The sequence below is a fragment of the Protobothrops mucrosquamatus genome, unplaced genomic scaffold, assembly GCF_001527695.2.
Source record: "Protobothrops mucrosquamatus isolate PMUCROS unplaced genomic scaffold, P.Mucros_1.0 scaffold_290, whole genome shotgun sequence".
Lineage (NCBI taxonomy): Eukaryota > Metazoa > Chordata > Lepidosauria > Squamata > Viperidae > Protobothrops > Protobothrops mucrosquamatus.
Window position 1 is genome coordinate 470,038 of NW_015386366.1, and position 19,015 is coordinate 489,052.

Genomic DNA, 19,015 nt, shown 5'->3' on the forward strand with positions numbered 1-19,015 from the left:
TTACTTTAAATGCTAAGATGAAATCAAATACAGACAGCTTAAAAAGTGTTTGGACTGCAGTTTTTAATGGATCGTCACATGAAATAAGCACTTAATAAAAATGTCATACTACAAGGAATTAAATAGCATAATTAAATATTGTGAATTTAAGAACCTGTTAACCTGTAAAATTATTACATACCCAACACATGCCAAAATAAAGGGGCTTTTTTTGCAGCGAAGCCACAATCATTCATGTGATAAATTTCAACAAACATTTTAACTGCAATTTTAGGGTTGCATCTCTATAAACTTCCATGCTTGATATTGACATTTATTCATTAAAAAACAGTAACAGTGTGCAAATAGAAATACTTTTCTTATAAAAATAGATTTTAAAGTAATGCATTCAATATGTGATGTCTATAGATTACTACTTATCATTTCTTGGGTATTAATAAATATAATGCTATCAGAAATTTAGAAGCCACTGCAGATTATCTTTCACAATAGACATAACTGTCCATTAAAAAGTTTAAGAAATATAGTATACAACTTAATCCTATGAATCTGAAGGACTATGTATAGCTGTCATAATCTGAGAAGAGATTATAGTGCAGTGCATGTGCATCCCGAACAAACTATGAATGCTGTCATTTTTATGAGCTATTTTGCAAAACATGGCATCCAAGGATTTGCAGGTTACTAGTTGCTATGCATATCTGCAGGTGAATTCAAAGATGTTCAACAATACAGTATTCCTATCTGTGTAAGAATTCATGAACATAAAGTACTCCATATGTGGTTTCCCATTCTGTCCCTATACACTAGGTTTCTAACAGCATTCTCATTTTTCTAAGTTGCAGAAAAATTAATATTTCTGCTTCATACTATCATCTATAATTACCTTTGTCTACTTTGCTGCATTGGAATGTTAATATTTTGAGGATGAAATGTAAGTCATAATTATTTGTATACACTTATCAACTTTCAGATAAAAGGAACATTTACACTAAATCATAATCTTAAAACAGTTGAGTCATTTGAAAAATTATGCCTAGATAAAATCACTAATTAAATACCATATTTGTTTATGATTTATTGTGGTTTTAGTACACAATACTGTGCCCACTTACTTAAAAAATAGGCATTTTATATGGGAATGTTCATTTTTATTGTACTGATTTATAAAAAATATATACTGTATTACCATTTTTAACTTAAAGCAAAGGAACGGGTTATAAACTGATGTTAATGTATCTATTTCCATGGAACATACACTCGTACAAAAATGCTGAAAATGTTTTTAAGTTTCCTTAATAAAAATTCCACTAGTAGAAATAAATTAGTTTGTAGTATTCTACTTGACATTTTAAAAAAAAATACAAAACATTATATAAAACATTATTTATAAGAGCCATTGTAATATATGTGGGTAAAATAGTGCATTGTCTCTGAAAGTGTGTGCTATGGGTCAGATAGTTCCTGATTCAAATGTTGCTTCAATTAACATTGGAACATGCTAATACCACCTTTGTACATATGGAGAATACAATGTGGAGGTCTCTGCAGGTCCATGTGGGTTGTAAAACATTTACTTAACCACATGTAAAGATAGAAAATACTACAATTTTAGTAATAATGTGCACCTACGCAAAAATGGGAGATACTTCCTGCTTTCTAGGAAGATACGAAATTCTCAGAAACCTGGCCAGATCAGTGCACACCTATCTGGAAAAATTGACAGGAATGCCTTAATGGATAAAATATGTCTGGGAAAAGTGGACATGCACCACAAACCCCAGTTGAATTCTTTAGTGAAATGAGAAGGGAATTATAGAAATCAGTGGATTTGTGTGCTTATGCCCCAAGAGCATAAAAAGTCTGGGATCCATATGATCAAAATAAGTAAATTTAGTATTTCCTTCTTTTTTCCTTAGCCTCTCACATACTAAATGTAGGAAACAAACTATAGCATAGCTTTCAGGGATGAATTAAATAAATACAAATACACAGAGGCCACTGTTTGAATTCACACACACCTTTTTAGGAATAATATTCTTTTCAAAATTGTGAAATGATTGTTAAATTATTTTCTACTTGATGGGAAGAATTTAAAATTGTTATTGTCAGAATATTGTAAATGGGACAAGAAAAAACTTAAGAAAAGACTTCTATATATGCAATTATACAGGAAAGAAACCAAAATATTTTTCATACCTAATTTTGTTTTACAGTATGTAGAAAAACCATAAAGGCCTCTTTCACTATACTAGATTCCTCATTGAGGGGGAAAGTTAAATAATTTTCTGAGATTTTTTTTTCTAGAAATTTGATGCAGATTGGGAGGAGGTACATTTTTAATTCCAAAATAGAATGTTCTTTTTACAAGCTCTGTGTTTTTACAAAATATAAAATTTCTAAAAGCTCATAAATAACTTACTAAAATATTCAAAAGAAATAGCTAAAAAAAGTGACTAATGGATGCAGAATTTCTCCTTCAAGCTCCTGGAATCCTAGATACATAATAGGCTAACAAATATTTCAAATTAGTACATATTCTTCTAAAAAACTTGACAGTATAGAATCAGACCTAACAATACAACTGAAATTCATCTTAGTAAATGCATATGTTACAATATGTTTCACATGCTTTTAAACAGTACAGTAGTTATTCATTAGCAAGTGCAATATTTAAGCTAAATATCAAATTTCATTTTTAAGATTTCTGAAGCACAGCTTTCAATCATTCATAAATAAAGATCATTTTTTACATTATTAGACAATGACATTTCCGAGAATGAATGTAGTTCCTGTATTCTGCAAGCTGTCTCAGGTACATACTAGAAGGCCATCTGTGCATCTCTATGAAATTGCGTTCTTCCACTGAAGAAAAAAAGGAAATGATTGTATATCTTTTTAGTACTAGAAGGCTGCTTATCCAGCCTAATAATTCTTTAAGTCTAGGATTGTTTTTTTTTATAAGCCAGAAATCTGTGTTGTTTATCTTATCAAAGTATGACTGATCCTTCCTCAGTCTGACAAGATGACAACATTTAACTGAAGGGACCTGGAGTGCACCCACCAAGCCTGATGGTATTGGGATGGGTAAAAACAATCTGAGACAGGTGATGCTGCAAATAATCAAGGGCTTTTATAGGTAATGATTAACACCTTGAAATACACCGAGAAGCTGATTGGTAACCAGCTCATGTACCACCTATGACGCATGGGCATGGGAGGCAGGCGGCATACATATTTAATAAATTATTACTATTATTATATTAGTGTCCAATATTGCTTGTGCCACTGCCTTTTGAACCAGCTGTAGCTTCCAGATGGTCTCAAGGGAAGCTCCATGAAGAATGTGTTGCAATAGTCCAATCATGAGATGTCTAGGGCATAAGTGACCATTGTTTTAGGCCTGGGTTTCTTTAATCCCTCCAAGTCATTCTCTCACTTCCCAAGCTTTTTGGAATCTCCCCTGCAACCTTTGACAGTTTTGGAAAGATCTGTAAATCTTAAGTATCCAAGAAATTGTTTCCATGCAGTATTTGCAGAGCAAGCCTCCTTTCTTAAGGATTAGGACTTAATTAAATGTAGAAAGACAGTTTCCACTTGATTTAAAATTGATGGCAAGACAGAATCCTACTCTCTTGCTAAAAGAATCTCAATTTATACATCTATTTGATATGGAAAACAACATAATTTGTCTCTTTAAATAGCATCAAATTATTTAGAAAACAAGTTGTCAGTTACCTGAAAGATCTTCAAACTCAGGTTTCTGACTGAAGATTAAGTAATTAGAAGCAATAAAATGAAGCAGCCAATTTGAAAGACAATCTGAGTTATGAAACTGGAAAAAAGATGTAAAAACAAAGGAGTATTGGTACTAAAGCAAGGAGTTTGGGTCAAATACAGTAACTAGAACAAATCTTTAATTTGTAGAAAGATAATGGTGGTCTAACGGTTAAGATACTGGGCTGTCGACCAGAATATGTACTTGGTTGGAGACCCAAATACTATGTGACGGGATGATCTCCTATTCTTGCCCCGCTCCTGGCTACTTAGCAGTTTGAAAGCATGCAAATGTGAGTAGATAAATATGTACTACTTCAGTGGGAAGGTAGCAGCTTTTCATGTGTTTTGGTGTACAGTCATGCCAGCCACATGACCACATGTCTTTGGACAATGCTAGCTCCCTCGCTAAGAAATGGAGATGAGCACTGCCCTCTAGAGTCAGACAACGTAATGGATAACCAATCTATGTCTATATATGCTGCATTTTGTGACTATAGTAAATATCTAGAGAAACAGGTTCATATTTCTAAAGTTGCCTAAAACTGGTGAAAAGTCTACACCCACTCCTCATTTAGTGATTGAGTTCAGTTCCAATGACAAGATTGTTAAGCAAAATGAATAAGTGAATACATGACAGAAAGTCACTTGTGGATAACTGTTGTTGTCTCAATTCAGATAAAGTATTAGCAGTTCACACTGTACTTTGCATGGGAAACAATGTAGCATTATGAAAATAACTTCAAATTAATATTAGTATTGACATCTTTCCACAAATCACTTTGTTAATAATCAAAAAGGGATATATTTTCAACTATCCTTTCCCCTTGGAATCAAGTTTATACAGGTAATCCTCAACTTACGACCACAATTCAGCCCAAAATTTCTGTTGCTAAGCAAAACAGTTGTTAAGTGAATTTTGCCCCATTTTATGACCTTTCTTGTCACACTTGTTAAGTGAATCACTGCAGTTGTTAAGTTAGTAACACGGTTGTTAAGTTGCTAACTAGAGAAAAGATGCAGACAAACAATATATCAACAGGGAGCACTTACCTTTGCTTTCTGAAGCAAGCTGACAACACTCAGACTTGTAGATGTTAATTCTCTACTAGGCATGCTCTGAAGTTGTGTAATTATATAAAGTTCACAGATGTGCTGGAGCCTTGAAACCTGGTACATCTCAGCACATATTAAAAGTGACATGGCTTGCAGAATGCTGGCTGATTAAAATATCAAACTCGGATTAAAATTGATGTAATAATTATATACCAGTTTAAATATTGTATTAGTTTGTAATCCCTTTACTACTGATTCAGAATTAGTTTTTTAAAACACTCTGCCACTAAATTTGATATTTGTGAAATAGACCTTCATCCCATCCCTTCAAAATGGCTACCAAAAGGATGAACACAATACATGTTTAAATATGTTGCTTTCACCTATTCACACCCAAAAACATATATCCAAGTCACTTGCAAATTAATAAACACAAAGTGTCTTTCTTGATGTAAAAACAGGTTGTATAAAAACTATTTTATTCAACATACTATTTTATTCAAAAAATTATTTTATTCAATTTAGCTGTCTGAATTAACTAAATTTAAATCCATTAATTTTATTTCAATTAATATTGATTCAGACTTTTATGAATCTCATTTTAGAATAAACAGAATCAAGCTTTAAGAAGCATCTGTTTCTGACTACTGTTGTTAATATTTTGCTGAGATATTTTACCATCATTTAATAAAAGATAACAACATAACATTCCAAGTTATTTATATCCAAATGGATAAATCAATATATTTGCAGCTCTCTGAAAAGCCAAGACTTTCAGTCCAAAATTCCTTTTTGGGCTATCATAGTATTTAATGCTATTTAAAACGAAGCCCACTATAATTTAATATTTGCATACCTGGACAACAGGAGTCTGTGTATAGGTACTCTAAAAAAGATAGAAATGTATCTTTGGAAATTCCATAAACTGGAACCAAGAAACTGTTTGATTCAATATAGTTGCCACTAAACATAGCAGCCATTACTTCACAGCGAGCCACCAGGACTGCTTTGTGAGCTGGTACTGTAGCACCTACAAGGATAGGATGAAAACAGAACCATGTGAGTCAGGCATGGTAAGAAATAATAATAATAATTTATAATTTATAATTAATAATTAATTATAAATGTTTCTGCTGCAAAATATTTATAAACGACAAGATTGTTCAAGCATCAATATTTCAAGGAAAGCATCACACTTCAACTCAGAACGAGAATAAATGTATGGTTAAACTTGATTTATGGTAGTATATAATTGCCTTCCCAAATATCATAGACTCCAGCTATTTTGGGACTGCAAATTTCAAGCCAGCAAGTCCCATGCTATGCTGACTGGGAAATCTGGGTATTACATTTCTAAAACATCTCAAGGAGATATTTTGGATTTTTTTATTAACACTGAAATCATATACTGTAAGTTTCAATTTGTCCTAGATAAATATATATATATAGGAATTTAGATTTAATGGAATCTGTATCCATCATCTGTTTAGCATAAAATATTCTGATTTGTGAATCTATTCCAACTGCCTTTAATATATATGAAATTAATATCTTCTACATGTTAACTGAGTGATTCTTATTCAATTTGGTGGATTTTTTTTTAGTAAACATACTTAAAACTAAATCATACTATGGTTCAAAATCCATTCCTAAATAATACTGCTCCTGTTCAAGTGTCTCAGATCCAAGATTTATACTGTATTGCAAAAACAAATTGGGTTTGGAAATGTCTATTCCCATTAATTAACACAGCAATAATGCCTAACTCAAATTCTACCTCTTTCTTTAAAAGGAATAGACTGAAAGACATTTATTTTGCAGGTGTAATGGAAAGCTCCAATTAAGCAGATTATTTCTTTGAAAATGAAGTTGCCAAAAAGCACTTAGACATTTGATCTACTGTTAAGAAAAAAAACCTTTTAACATTTCCTATTTTTTAATGCATTATTCTGCAGCAATATTTTCTGGCAAGGTATTTATCTATAAGCACATTCATGCATGGTACTCGCTAATGACTACTTAAGAGCTATCATCATTTATTCATGAAGAACAGAACAATATTTTGCATATCCATAAAAGTACTTCCAATTATCCCTTCACATATTCAGCTGAATCTTATCATTAAAATGGTTCTGGAACTAATATACTGTCATGAATCCACCCCCACCCACAAACCCCTCTCCAGATGTCAGTTCAGAGGAAGAGGGCAAGTTTGAGTCTGCAGAGGAAAGTGTGGAGCCAAGTACTGGTCAAGATCAGGGCTTATAGAATGCTGGCCTGATGGAGCAGCCTCAATTGGGTTGATTGGACATGGGACAGGTTGAGGCTGAGGTGAGCCACAGCTGCAGCAATTTGGCCAGGAGGCTCCAGGCAGGCCTGGGAGCAACTGCCACCCGTTAGAAATGAGGAGGTGGAGTCCACACCTCCTCCAGATCCAAGGACAGATAGAGCGGAGAGGAGACAGGTACAATGCCAGTTAGCTAGACCAGTGGTTCTTAACCTGGGTGATATCACCCCCAGGGGGCGATTTCATTTTTCAGAGGGGCAATGGAACAAAAAAGGGGCGACGTGGGGGCGAAGGAACAAAAAGGGGGCGATATGGGGGCGATGGAGCAAGAAGTTTTGGGGACACTTTTGACACTTTTTCGTACAGTGAAGTAAGGTGGCTTTCAAAAGAAAAGTTTGGGAATAAAGTGATGGGTGGCACCAAAATTTTTCACACAGTTGAGATATGGGAAAAAGACTGGAAATAAATTATTTGCATCGATATGTCCAGATGACAATTTTAAAGAAAACAAAAGAAGTGTTTGCATAAATTGAAGAATTATTTCCTATGTTGTGATTGAGAGGGGGGCGATGACAACTTCCTCATTGGTTCAAGGGGGCAATTCATTAAAAAAGGTTAAGAACCACTGAGCTAGACTACTCATGAGGAGGTGTTGCCTACTTAATCCTGCCTGAGGACTTGAATGTTGTTATGCCCAGTTCTATGCCTTGTGTGCTCATGTCATGTGTCCCGTTTGACTTGTGGACTGCTTTCCTGGACTTTGTGTGTGCCCATTGGACTCGGTTACCCAATGACTCTTGCTATACTGAGCTTGGAATCTGGACCTGTGCAACGGGGGTGCTTTCTGAGAACCTGTTTGGGAGGGGTTGAATAAACACCTATAGAACTCTGGCCATACAGGGGGGGAATGGGCCAGCACATATATTTTTTGCCAACAATTCAGTCATCATAAAAAATATGCAGTTTTCATTCATTTGTGCACTACATTCTATCAGCCCCACAAGGTAGAACAAACCAGAAAATCAACTACATAGAAAGATTAAATTACCTTTATTGAGATTAACTATAATAACAGAATCTTATAAATTTGATTGTACTGACCCTTCCCTCACTCCCCCTCCCCACTTCTTATATACTCCAGTGAGTCAGGGAGATGTCTGCTTGAATCACTTTTTATCATGTGTCTCAGGGCTTAAAAATGTTTCATTTGCCTAGATAGCAGTTCTTGCCTATTTCTGTCAAGATCATCTTCCTTACTCTCTACACATTCTTAAGATATATTAAAAGAGAGACTCCCTTTTTAATTTCTTTAAAGAGGAATTTCTTTAACATACAAATGAATAATTGTTTTCATTGTTTTTGTGAACCATGGCACTTTGGTTCATATCACTTTATTTCTCTTTGGAATTTTGAAACAAGCAATGACGCCCATTGTTCCTCCACTTCCTACACAAAATGTCCAAAGATTAACATTTAAAAGCAAACTGTTTTTATTGCCAAGTTATGTTGCTGCATTTCAAAGACCTGTTTGTTTTCAGTTTAGCTTATGGATTCTTTTCATAATAAAGCGATATCTAGAAAATAATTTATTTGGACACATAAGGCTATTTCACAGATTCAGAAAATCTAATACTTTTTGTTTTACCAAGCATCATTTAATTAAATAATAATTTAAAGTCAATAAAAGCCATTTTATTACTCGTATTTATGTGTATGTACAAAAACAGTTAAAGACAGAATTTTTGCCTACAATATGTTTAAGTATCACTAAAGCCAATGAAGATGTAATAATGCACAGGGTTCCCTTCCCCTCAGGTCTCTGATTGGAAACATAACAAAGTAGTGCAAAAATATGTACCCAAGGAAAAAGATTTTGGTTTTCAATTAAGTACTCAGCTTTGCAAGATTTTTAATTTTTTTTATACTAATTTTTAGGCAGTGTTGGACTCCTGGCAATTGCCTGGACTTAGTCCCTGCAGTTTTCTTGGCAAGGTAGTTTTGGTTTTTGGTTTTTGTTTTTGCCATTGCTTCCTTCCCAGGACTGAAAGCCACTGACTTGCTCAAGATCACCCAGCTGGTCCTCTAGTGAAAGGAAAGGATTAATTTTTCATTTTTATGTTGATATTGTTTCCTAATTAAGTCAAGAAAATGTTGTCTTAAAGGTTCAGGAGATATGTTCCCATTATTTTGTATTATTTAAAGAAAATATGAAAAAATCGGTGATACTTTATCTCATACCTTGTATTTTGAACATGACATCAGCTAACATCGTTGTGTTAAAGAAAAGTCTGAGAGAGCTGTTACATAAATGTAGCGGTCTTTTTGAAAAATAAGTTCTATAAGTTTGGGAACTGTTAACCTGTAGAATGAGAAGATGGTTAGATACATAGAGATTTTTAACTGAAGTTTTAATTTTTTTTTTACCTATGCTACTGCTATTATACCAACTGAAATCAATTTTATCTTTGGTCCTTAGAATAAAATAACAGAGTTGGAAGGCACCTTGAAGGTCTTCTAGTCTAACCCTCTGCTTAGGCAGGAAACCCTATATCAGGGGTGTCAAACTCGCAACGTCATGTGACGTGTCACAACATATCGCAACTTTTTTTTTCATTGCTGGCATTGGATGGGCGCGGTTTCGGCATGATGCATCCAGTCTGCGGGCCTGAAGTTTGACACCCCTGCCCTATACCATTTCAGACAAATGGTTGTCCTATCTCTTCTTAAAAACTTTCATTCACAACTTCTGGAGGCAAGTTGTTCCATTTCACTGTTTTATAAATATCACTTCTATAGCACTTGATCTCTAGAACTTCCTTAATAATTTTTCTATTATCATATTTTTGTCTATAAATTATGGGAGGCACAACCTCGGTGGACAATTATGATACAATATCTATTGCAAGAATCAACCTTCCAAGGGAGAAAGAGTGCTGTAGGCAGAAGCTTACCAGGCAAGGTGTTTGTACATATTCCTAAATGAAAATTCAGGGAATTGGAAATCTAACTTCATAAAAAGATGTCCCTGAAAAAAACCGATTGAATGCTGGACTCTTACCAGACATAAGAGGCTAATGAAACAAATTCAATGAAGCCTATGAATTTAAAGGAGTGCTGCCAACAAACTGAGCACAGAGCTGGGCGGAAAATGTAATAAAAAAGGCACCAACTGAAGTGATGGAATTTACAAGCAGGCTTGAGACCAATTGGTGAAGGGTATAATTAATGCTGAGAAATGCAAGGCAAGACAAGAAAAGAGTGTAAATCATTACCAACAATAGAAAGCTTTAGTACACCACAAACAAGCAGAGCCCAAGTCCTAAAAGATAACACAAAGGAACTGTAGAAAGGCAGTTGTGAGAAAAGTCTTTACTATAGTAATATTGTTTCTGTAAAATGTACTTATTCTTCCAAAATCCTATCTCCCTTGGAAAATGAAAAATATAGAAGTATTTGACTTACAGGGAAGAATTTAGTTAATAATGTTATAATATCTATGCTTTAATTGGAGTTTTCCACTCTTTCAATCAACACAATTCTCATTCTCTCTCTCAAACCAAATTATAATTTTTAGTAATAATGACTAAACGTGTTTACAATCTCAGTCCACCTTACTTTGGTCAGTATTTTATCAAACCAAATTTATATTTCATTTTTCATATTTTTTTCTATTATGTTTTATTCCATAGTTTAGTGGTGGCGAACCTATGGCACGGGTGCCAGAAGCGGCACTCAGCTCCCTCTCTGTGGGCACGTGCGCCGTCGCCCCAGTCCTAGGCCTTCATCTGGGTTTTATAAAACCTTTTTGCTTTATGCCTCCGCTGCCGTGTACAAAAAAAAAAGTTCAATCAATCAGTCAATTTCAACTTCTCTAGGGGAAAAAAAAGATCTTGCAAAGTTGGAATTGATTGAACTTTTTAGTCCCACCTAGTCTGTTACCACCGCAGCCACGCCCACCCAATGGGCCACACCCACCCGGCACTCGATGATGCATAAGTGGGTTTTGGGTTGCAGTTTGGGCACTCAGTCTCTAAAAGGTTCGCCATCACTGCCATAGTCCATAGAACAGACAGTTTTGATGTTTGACTTAACATATTGTTACTAATATATTAATATTAATAACATGATTTCCTCAAAAGTGTATGCCACAAAATATTAGGTTAAATGTATCAATAGTTCTGTCCATACTATTTTAATTGGTTTTATTATTTACAAGAATATATTAACTTATACATCAAAAGTGTCTGTTCTATTTATGGAATAAACAAAAGAGGATGCCATTTGTATTAGTCTCAACTTACGTCACAGCAAATTGGAATTATTTGAGAAAAAGAGGAGTGATACCAAAATCTTTGGCACATCTTACTGATGGTTATTCCAAAATTCATATTCTTTCTTTTTCACATTAAGTTAACATGAATGCACTTATAAAAGCTTTATGGATTTATATTTCTGTTCCAGTATTCAGGAAACAGAATAAAAGATCTTTCCTTATTAAGCAAATACTTCTCCCCATTAAAAACTACTGTTTACCATGATCTATGCAAATCTCTAAACTTTTAATTTGCTTTTAAGAATCTTAACAATGCTTTCTTATTATAAATATTAATGCTTTTTCTAAATAAGTATAAGCCTCTTGTTTAAGGGATAAAAAATAGATCTCTTTACATCTTTTCTTATAATAAAGGTAAGATTTCAACTTGCCTTTCCTGGAATTTTCAAGATACATTTTACTCTGTCAAGAACAAGCTCAACATTTCCAGGATTCTTTAGTTTCTTTTTAATGTGCTCTTCCAATAGGTCCCATTGGAAAGCACCTAAAGATATGAAACAAATACTATTAAAATGGCATACAGGACATCACTTTTAGCACAAGATATCTTTATTAGCAATATGATGTGCGTACGTCTCCGTTAAAGATTGTAGCTCGGTTGCAAACAGTACTTAACTTTTATAGATTCCACTGCATTGTCTTTCACCAAATCTAATAAAAGGCAAATTTTATCCATTCACCCATATTGTGTCAGAGGGCACTGCCACACTGCCATCATTTTTTCAGACACAGCAATTATATGTTTGATTATGCTATACAGTTCAACATGTAACTTTCAAGGCAGATGCATCTCTGAATAGCTCTCTGAATTTATAAGAACTTTTCAATACATTAGAACATCTACCATTGTTGAAGGCATTGAGGAATCTGGTAAGGAAATACTGCTATGATGACCCAACGGGTCATGGGTTGCCTGCTGACTTTTAAATGATCAAAGAAAATAGAAAATACTATGTGATATTCTTCAAAGTCTGCTGAAAGTTCTCTATAATATGACCGGCATTCAGATGGCTGGGGTCCTACATGGTTATAAATCTCCTTTCTGGATTTGGCAGTAGAGAACATTTTTGTTCTGAAGCAACTTACATTGAAAAAACTTATCCTCACGTGTGTATCCAGGTATCTTCAATATCAAATTCTTTTACATTCCCATACTCGTCTTCTGATGCATACACAGATCTATTGGAAAACATGGGCTATCCACTTAGGGAATAAATCTAATAAGCACGTAAGTGGACGTTGGTGGGCAATTCATGTGCTTACAGAAGCAACCCTATGGTAAAGGAGCCTTTTTATAAGAATATCACGGCACAGCATATCTACGATTTCTTTTTTAAAATGGACTTCTCTGGAATAGTTTGATGGACTAGGCACACATGTCTCCACTTGTACTCTGAAGTGATATTGCCAAGGTATACCCTAACTCAAAATACATAGGCTTCAATATTAATAAAATAATATGTAGTTTCCTTGCAGTAAGTAACCTCTTCCTTGTTAACAGACAATAAACAGCTGGAACTATTGTGAGAGGATACCTGAATAAATGAAGTGCAGAATATCTGTCAAACAAGAGCAGAAGAATGAGTCCTTAACAATGACTCTTACTGGTGAACCACATGATGTGCCATGTTTTAATATGGGAAACAGAGTTTCCTGAGTGGCTGCAAAGAGAGACTGAGTAGTTCTAATGATAGAAGAATCCTGAATGTCAGTTGGGTTCTTCACATTAAAAAGCAACATGAAGACATGGCTAATAGAGCATAAAACAATCCTGTGTGCTTTTGCTACCTCCTTCAAGTCTTCAGAGTAAAATATCACATCAACACACTGGCAGCAGAACAACAAGTTATGTAAATCAGAGTCATAATGTGAAGTTTCGCCTTTTAAGATAGGCATTTTTTCTAAAAAAAAAAAAAGAGAGAGAGAGCATATATTAGAAAAAAAATAATAAACTGTTCATAAAATCATTGTTCATAAAATTATCACAATTAAAACTCTATCCTTACCTAAAATATGATAATCCACATGATTTGTCTTGTCTTGGAACAGGGTGACTGCTTTTATCATTTGTCCACCTTCTCATTTTACATATTTGCAGGAGAAACTAAAACTCACCAGACTGGCTGATTTCATATAAACACTAAGTTAAAATGTGGCTGTATGCTACAGAACTTAGTTTGTCTCATAAAAAAGAGCTTTATGAGGAATTTTTTAGACAATTCTGCTGCTAGATAGGAAACTTGGAATATCCAGGCTATAAAAATACAGAACTACATATTTGTTGAAATAGCATTTCATAATATGAAATGTTATTTCAACGAATTTCATAATAATTTCAAATATGGAAGAACTGTGAATTATTTCATAATATTTGAATTAATGGTTTATTATAATAAAGACATGTTCTTAGACTACTTTTAAAGTTACTAGATAAAAATGTAATAACTGAAGCAAAAAAAATATCAATTTGACCAGAAAAGAACTCTATAAAAGAATTGGTTGTCCAGCATCAGACTAAAATTATAATTAATGTGAGGGAAGATGGAAATAGCGGCAGAGAAAAGTTGGGGAAAAAAGCCATTAGCTACTAGAGCATTTGGCAAGCTATGTGGAGCTGTTGCCCAGACACTGGTAGCTTATTATACATTTTTGCTCCAACTACATTTATCCCGAAATCTTGAAGACCTTTACCCAGAAGTTAAATCCTCATAGGCAATAGCATTAAAAAGCATTTCCAGCACAAAACTGCACCATATAGTTCAATTTGCTATTAAGAACATAATTTCACTTCATATGCAACAATTACATTTCAAATCTAGTTTTTCATATTGGTATTATATTCAGAGTACAAAGAGTGTTTGTACTCCGAATAACGCGGCAGACATTTTTGCTGAATTAAAGACCATTTAATTTACAAAGGCAGCACAGTTGCTCAAGGTTTTATTTTTTTCTGACTGAATACCTTCTAACAGTTTTAAGAATACTAACAGTTCTTAAAATAAAAAGAGCTAAGATGCTATCTGGAGAAGAAGAAAAAACTAAAGTTGCCACCGTTATTCACATGAAAAAGAGGCAGTTGATAAACTGAAATCATGAATGGAGGTTGAGCACCAGGGCAATATAATTCTCACCCCCTTTTTCTGCAACTTTCAGAAACTTCTCTGTCGGCAGAGCTGTCATTGTCAGCCCTAAAATAGGCTTAGGATTAACATACTAAACATACTTGCATAAACATACTTCTTTCCTCCAAATCCTAGGAAAAAAATAACTCCTGACTCTCCCATGTATGTGACATGACTCTGCTCAGTTTGCCTCATTATTTCACCCACTATAATCTATGCTGTTATCAGGCACAAAAGGGTTGCTCAATCCTGTATGAAAGGAAAAATCTAAGCCCACTTCTTTGCACCAATCCCATTCTATATAAGACTTTGGACATTAAAATCAGATAATATCTCCTTTTCTTTGGTGCCTTCAAGTCAGTCTTCGTGCCTTCAGGTCAATCGTCCCAAAGGTACTTTTTCAAAAGGGAATTAGACTTTGTTTTTCCTTGAAGATGTTTTGGTTCTCATCCTTCTTTCTTCCTTCTTGGATGAGAAGCAAAACGTCTTCAAGGAAAAACAAACTCCAGTTTCTTTTTGAAAAAGCACCTTTGGGACAACCTTGACTTGGGTGACCGAGAATCTCCATAGACCTTCAAATCAAACTCTTCAAGTCAGTTCTGGCAACTGCCTATACTAAATTCTTTAAAACTGAGATGAGTGAACAGAAAATGACATCTATATTACGATACCAATTTATTGTTTTGCAATTTTGTAATCAGACACTCTATGTTTATCCTAAAAAAATAAAAAACATTTTGAGATGTCCAATTTACATTGGGGAATGGAACATAAAATAATAATTATCTGCTCATAATTCGGCGATACTTTACATCATACTAAATTTCTGTCAGAATTATCTGGACTGATAATTCTACATCAACTTCTTCCTGTATTTTATATAATCAGAGAATATTATGCCCTATGTAATTGATGGAAAACATGCCCATATCCAGACACAAGTATCCACACACTGATAAAAACTCTGGACAATACTATTATTATTTTAAAAAAAACATTCAAATGGATGTTCTAGTTTCCATCTTGTTACCATTTTTTCTTTTGAATTCTTATGGAATCATAAACCATAAAGTTGGTATATGACTAGAGACCAGTATTTTGTTTTAACGCACTCCTATCCATCTTCAAGAAAAAAAGAAGGCAAGGACTAACTCTACTGGTAGTCTCAACTTACAACTTATTGTTTCTGAGAATGAGATATTTTATGAGAAATTATATTCATGACTGCAATCATTTTAAGAATGAGCTCCTCTCATGAAAGTCATTTTGTAATGCTGCCTTGTCCATGACACCCTATCCCTGGCCCAGAAAGGGTGGAGATTCCATTAGGAAATACAATTTTAAATTCTAATTTCATGAGCTCTGTAAGTAATATTATACAATCCACTGCAACAGACATTGGAAGGCACCTGGCTGATCAAGCTGAGGTGGCTTAACTCCATGACATTTATGGCTTTTCTTCCTTTTCTTCATTTTTTCAGATGATTTCTGATTCAAGCTTTGTATCATAAAATATTCCAGCTAAAATCAAACAAAACACATATCACTAAATTTCATAATCAAACTCATTCAAGAAGATGCAGTTGATCAGTGTCACCCAAGTATTTCTAATTATTACTGTTGTTGTTAATCTAAACTTTCCTGTATAAATATTCTGAATATAAATAGTTCGCAATCCTGCTTAAAAACTGTTTAATTCTCACTAAAGCCAGCAGAAAGTAATGTAACAAGATTATATATTTGTTACAAAAATGCAGCTGACTATAGAGCACGGGTGTCAAACTCGCGACATCACATGATGTGTCGTGACGTATCACGACTTTTTTCCCATTGCCGGCAAAGGGGTCGGCATGGTTTTGGCGTGATGCATCCAGCCTGTAGGCTGGCAGTTTGACACCCCTGCTGTAGAGTACTAAAAGGGTTATAAAGTACTTTTTCATAGTGTCAAGTATGTTTGAGCAAAAATGTAGGGAAAATCCTGGTACCTGGACCAAATCATGTAATTTCATTTTCTATGAAATCACATAAATGCCCAACTAGAATTGCCATTGAGGTTGTACATCTGAGAGAGCAAGAGACAAAACAGCAAATGTTCAGAGTTCCTGAGGTGACCGTCCATAACCTTTCAAATAGGCAGAATGACTTATGATATAAGGTCTACTTTTTCCTTCCTGATTTAATTACACAACTTTCTAAGACCACTATAATAAAATATTAAAAACTCATCATAACAAAATAAGAAATTTATATAAAATTATAATGTTATAAAAGTTATATAAAAAATTATATAAGATAGAGTTAATGATCCAAACTCACATGTGTGATTAAACCCATATTATTATTGATTTAGTCTTGTGGCAGAACTAGGAATAATTAACCATTGCAACTTGTAAGGAAAGATAACACCAAAACTAGTGCAAGTGGAGTATTAATATGCTTATCCTCAGAATACAAGTTTTCACAAATCGTGTTTACTACTTCACAGAATTTTTCTGTGAGATATAAATGCAATGATAGTTATATGACATTATAAGAGAGAGATATTTTAAAAAGTGGCAATAAAAACCATTTCATTTTTATTTTACCAGCACTTAGAAATGTTGCAATTAATTTTTTTTTATAAATGAGAGACATCATGTACTTACAGAAAAATATAGCACACTTTACAAGTGAGGATCCTTCATACTTTTTTTAAAAAAATTGAGGAATAAATCTAGAATAACTTTCCTTATTATTCTAGCTTATTGACTATCCTGTTTTTTATGTGAAAAGCTTCATACTCATTGAAGCCCCTTTTTAAAGCAGCTGAATCAACAAAGTTGGTGGCATATTGGTTAGAATGCAGTATTGCAGGTAAACTCTGCCCACAGTCTGGAGTTCAATCCTGACCAACTCAAGGTTGACTCAATCTTCCATCCTTCCGCAGTTGGAAAAATAAGAACCCAGATTGTTGAGGGCAATATGCTGACATTGTAAACTGCTCAGGGAGTGCTGTAAAGCACTATGGAGCAGTATATAAGTCTAAGTGATATTGCTATTATTATAATGGTTTATATTTGAAAACAGATTAATTGGAGAAAAACAACTTATTTCCAAATTAAGATTAGTGATTCTACTTGTAGCAGCACATATTATTTCCCAGAAATAATTTGAGAACTATTGTTTATGTTTTTAAGACACTAATTCATTTGTGAATGTTATTTATTCCATGCCTCAGTGCATCTCATCTAAGTCAAATTAATTTAATGGTGATTCTATTTACGTCTAATACTGATTTAATCAATGATCAACTGAATTTAATAGTAGAAATGAATTAGCTGTCTTTCCAATAGACCCCACATGATGTGATAACACTGATCTAGAATAGTAACTTCAGGTCATTAGATTCTTAAGTACCTCATGCTATTCTTTAAAAAATGTATTTTAGAATATTAAATATAACAACCATGGCTAGAATGTCTGCATTGACTTCTATCAGATGACTATCACTCCCTCTTTCTATAAGATTCTGCAGCGTACTGAGAAAAAAATACCAATCACATTTCCATCACCAAATTTATGGTTATAAAAATAGTTTATACATAAACTGAGGTAATAAAATTTTAAATCAGCTCTCCCCAAATTATCGACCTTCTGAGGTAGGATTGTACTTTTCGGTAAAAATCATGTTGGCTGAGAATTCTGAAAGTTTCAATCCAAATGTATCTGAAGGATGCCAATTTGCAGAAGACTGACTTATCCAATCAGATCAAAGCATGGGCCCTGATTTTGTGTCATGTAGCTTCACAATTGTTCCCACTAACATCTGAATTTTGCAAACTCAAAAGAAAAAAAGTAAAAGAGTTTGCATCTTAACATATTATACTTACCACCCCACCAAAATATTTTCCTATGTAAAAATCATTGAGGCTATGCAGTTCCAAGTAAGTGGCTCCTAATTCTTTAGCAAGCTGAATTCCTTCAGAAGCTGTTACACAGCTACCTCTGTCTGAGATACACAAAGGACAAGTGCAGGGGACTTCTGTGAAAACAAAAAATTCATGCAAAATAGTTTAAATAAATTGGTTCTTTTTCAATTATTCTAAACTCTACTATGTTAGTTATGCATTAAATCATGGAGTATTATACCCATAAAGACCATACTTGGACAAGAATTATATTTTTATAATTATGTATTTTAACTTGAAGTTTTATTATTAGATATTACTTTTCTCTATATATATTTAAAATTCTTCATGCTTAGATTCAGGGCTTTTTTTCTCGGAGAAAAGGTGGCGGAACTCAAACCTGGCCACGCCCTCATCAAACCCTAGGACCGCCCCTTTAGAGAACAGGAATGCAAGTAAAATTTGGGAGGGGCTATTTCCGGTGTGGGAGGGGCTATTTCCGGTGCGGCCGGCCCGGAAAAAGGTGCCGGAACGCGGTTCCGCCGCGTTCCGG

General features: G+C 34.1%; 1 protein-coding gene across 1 annotated transcript in view; it reads right to left on the bottom strand.

Annotated features, from left to right (window-relative positions):
• Positions 1-2,597: 2,597 nt before the first annotated feature.
• The window catches only part of RHOBTB3 (Rho related BTB domain containing 3), a 27,908-nt gene continuing 11,490 nt past the window's right edge, over positions 2,598-19,015 (bottom strand). Inside the window, exons 4-12 of the mRNA XM_015831943.1 lie at positions 18,445-18,596; positions 15,985-16,096; positions 12,989-13,354; positions 11,825-11,937; positions 9,359-9,479; positions 5,690-5,863; positions 4,831-4,997; positions 3,739-3,835; positions 2,598-2,865 (exon numbers count right to left, since the gene is read on the bottom strand). Coding sequence (XP_015687429.1) covers positions 2,750-2,865; positions 3,739-3,835; positions 4,831-4,997; positions 5,690-5,863; positions 9,359-9,479; positions 11,825-11,937; positions 12,989-13,354; positions 15,985-16,096; positions 18,445-18,596 — 1,418 coding nt within the window. The 3' untranslated portion in view covers positions 2,598-2,749. The remainder of the gene's footprint in view (positions 2,866-3,738; positions 3,836-4,830; positions 4,998-5,689; positions 5,864-9,358; positions 9,480-11,824; positions 11,938-12,988; positions 13,355-15,984; positions 16,097-18,444; positions 18,597-19,015) is intronic.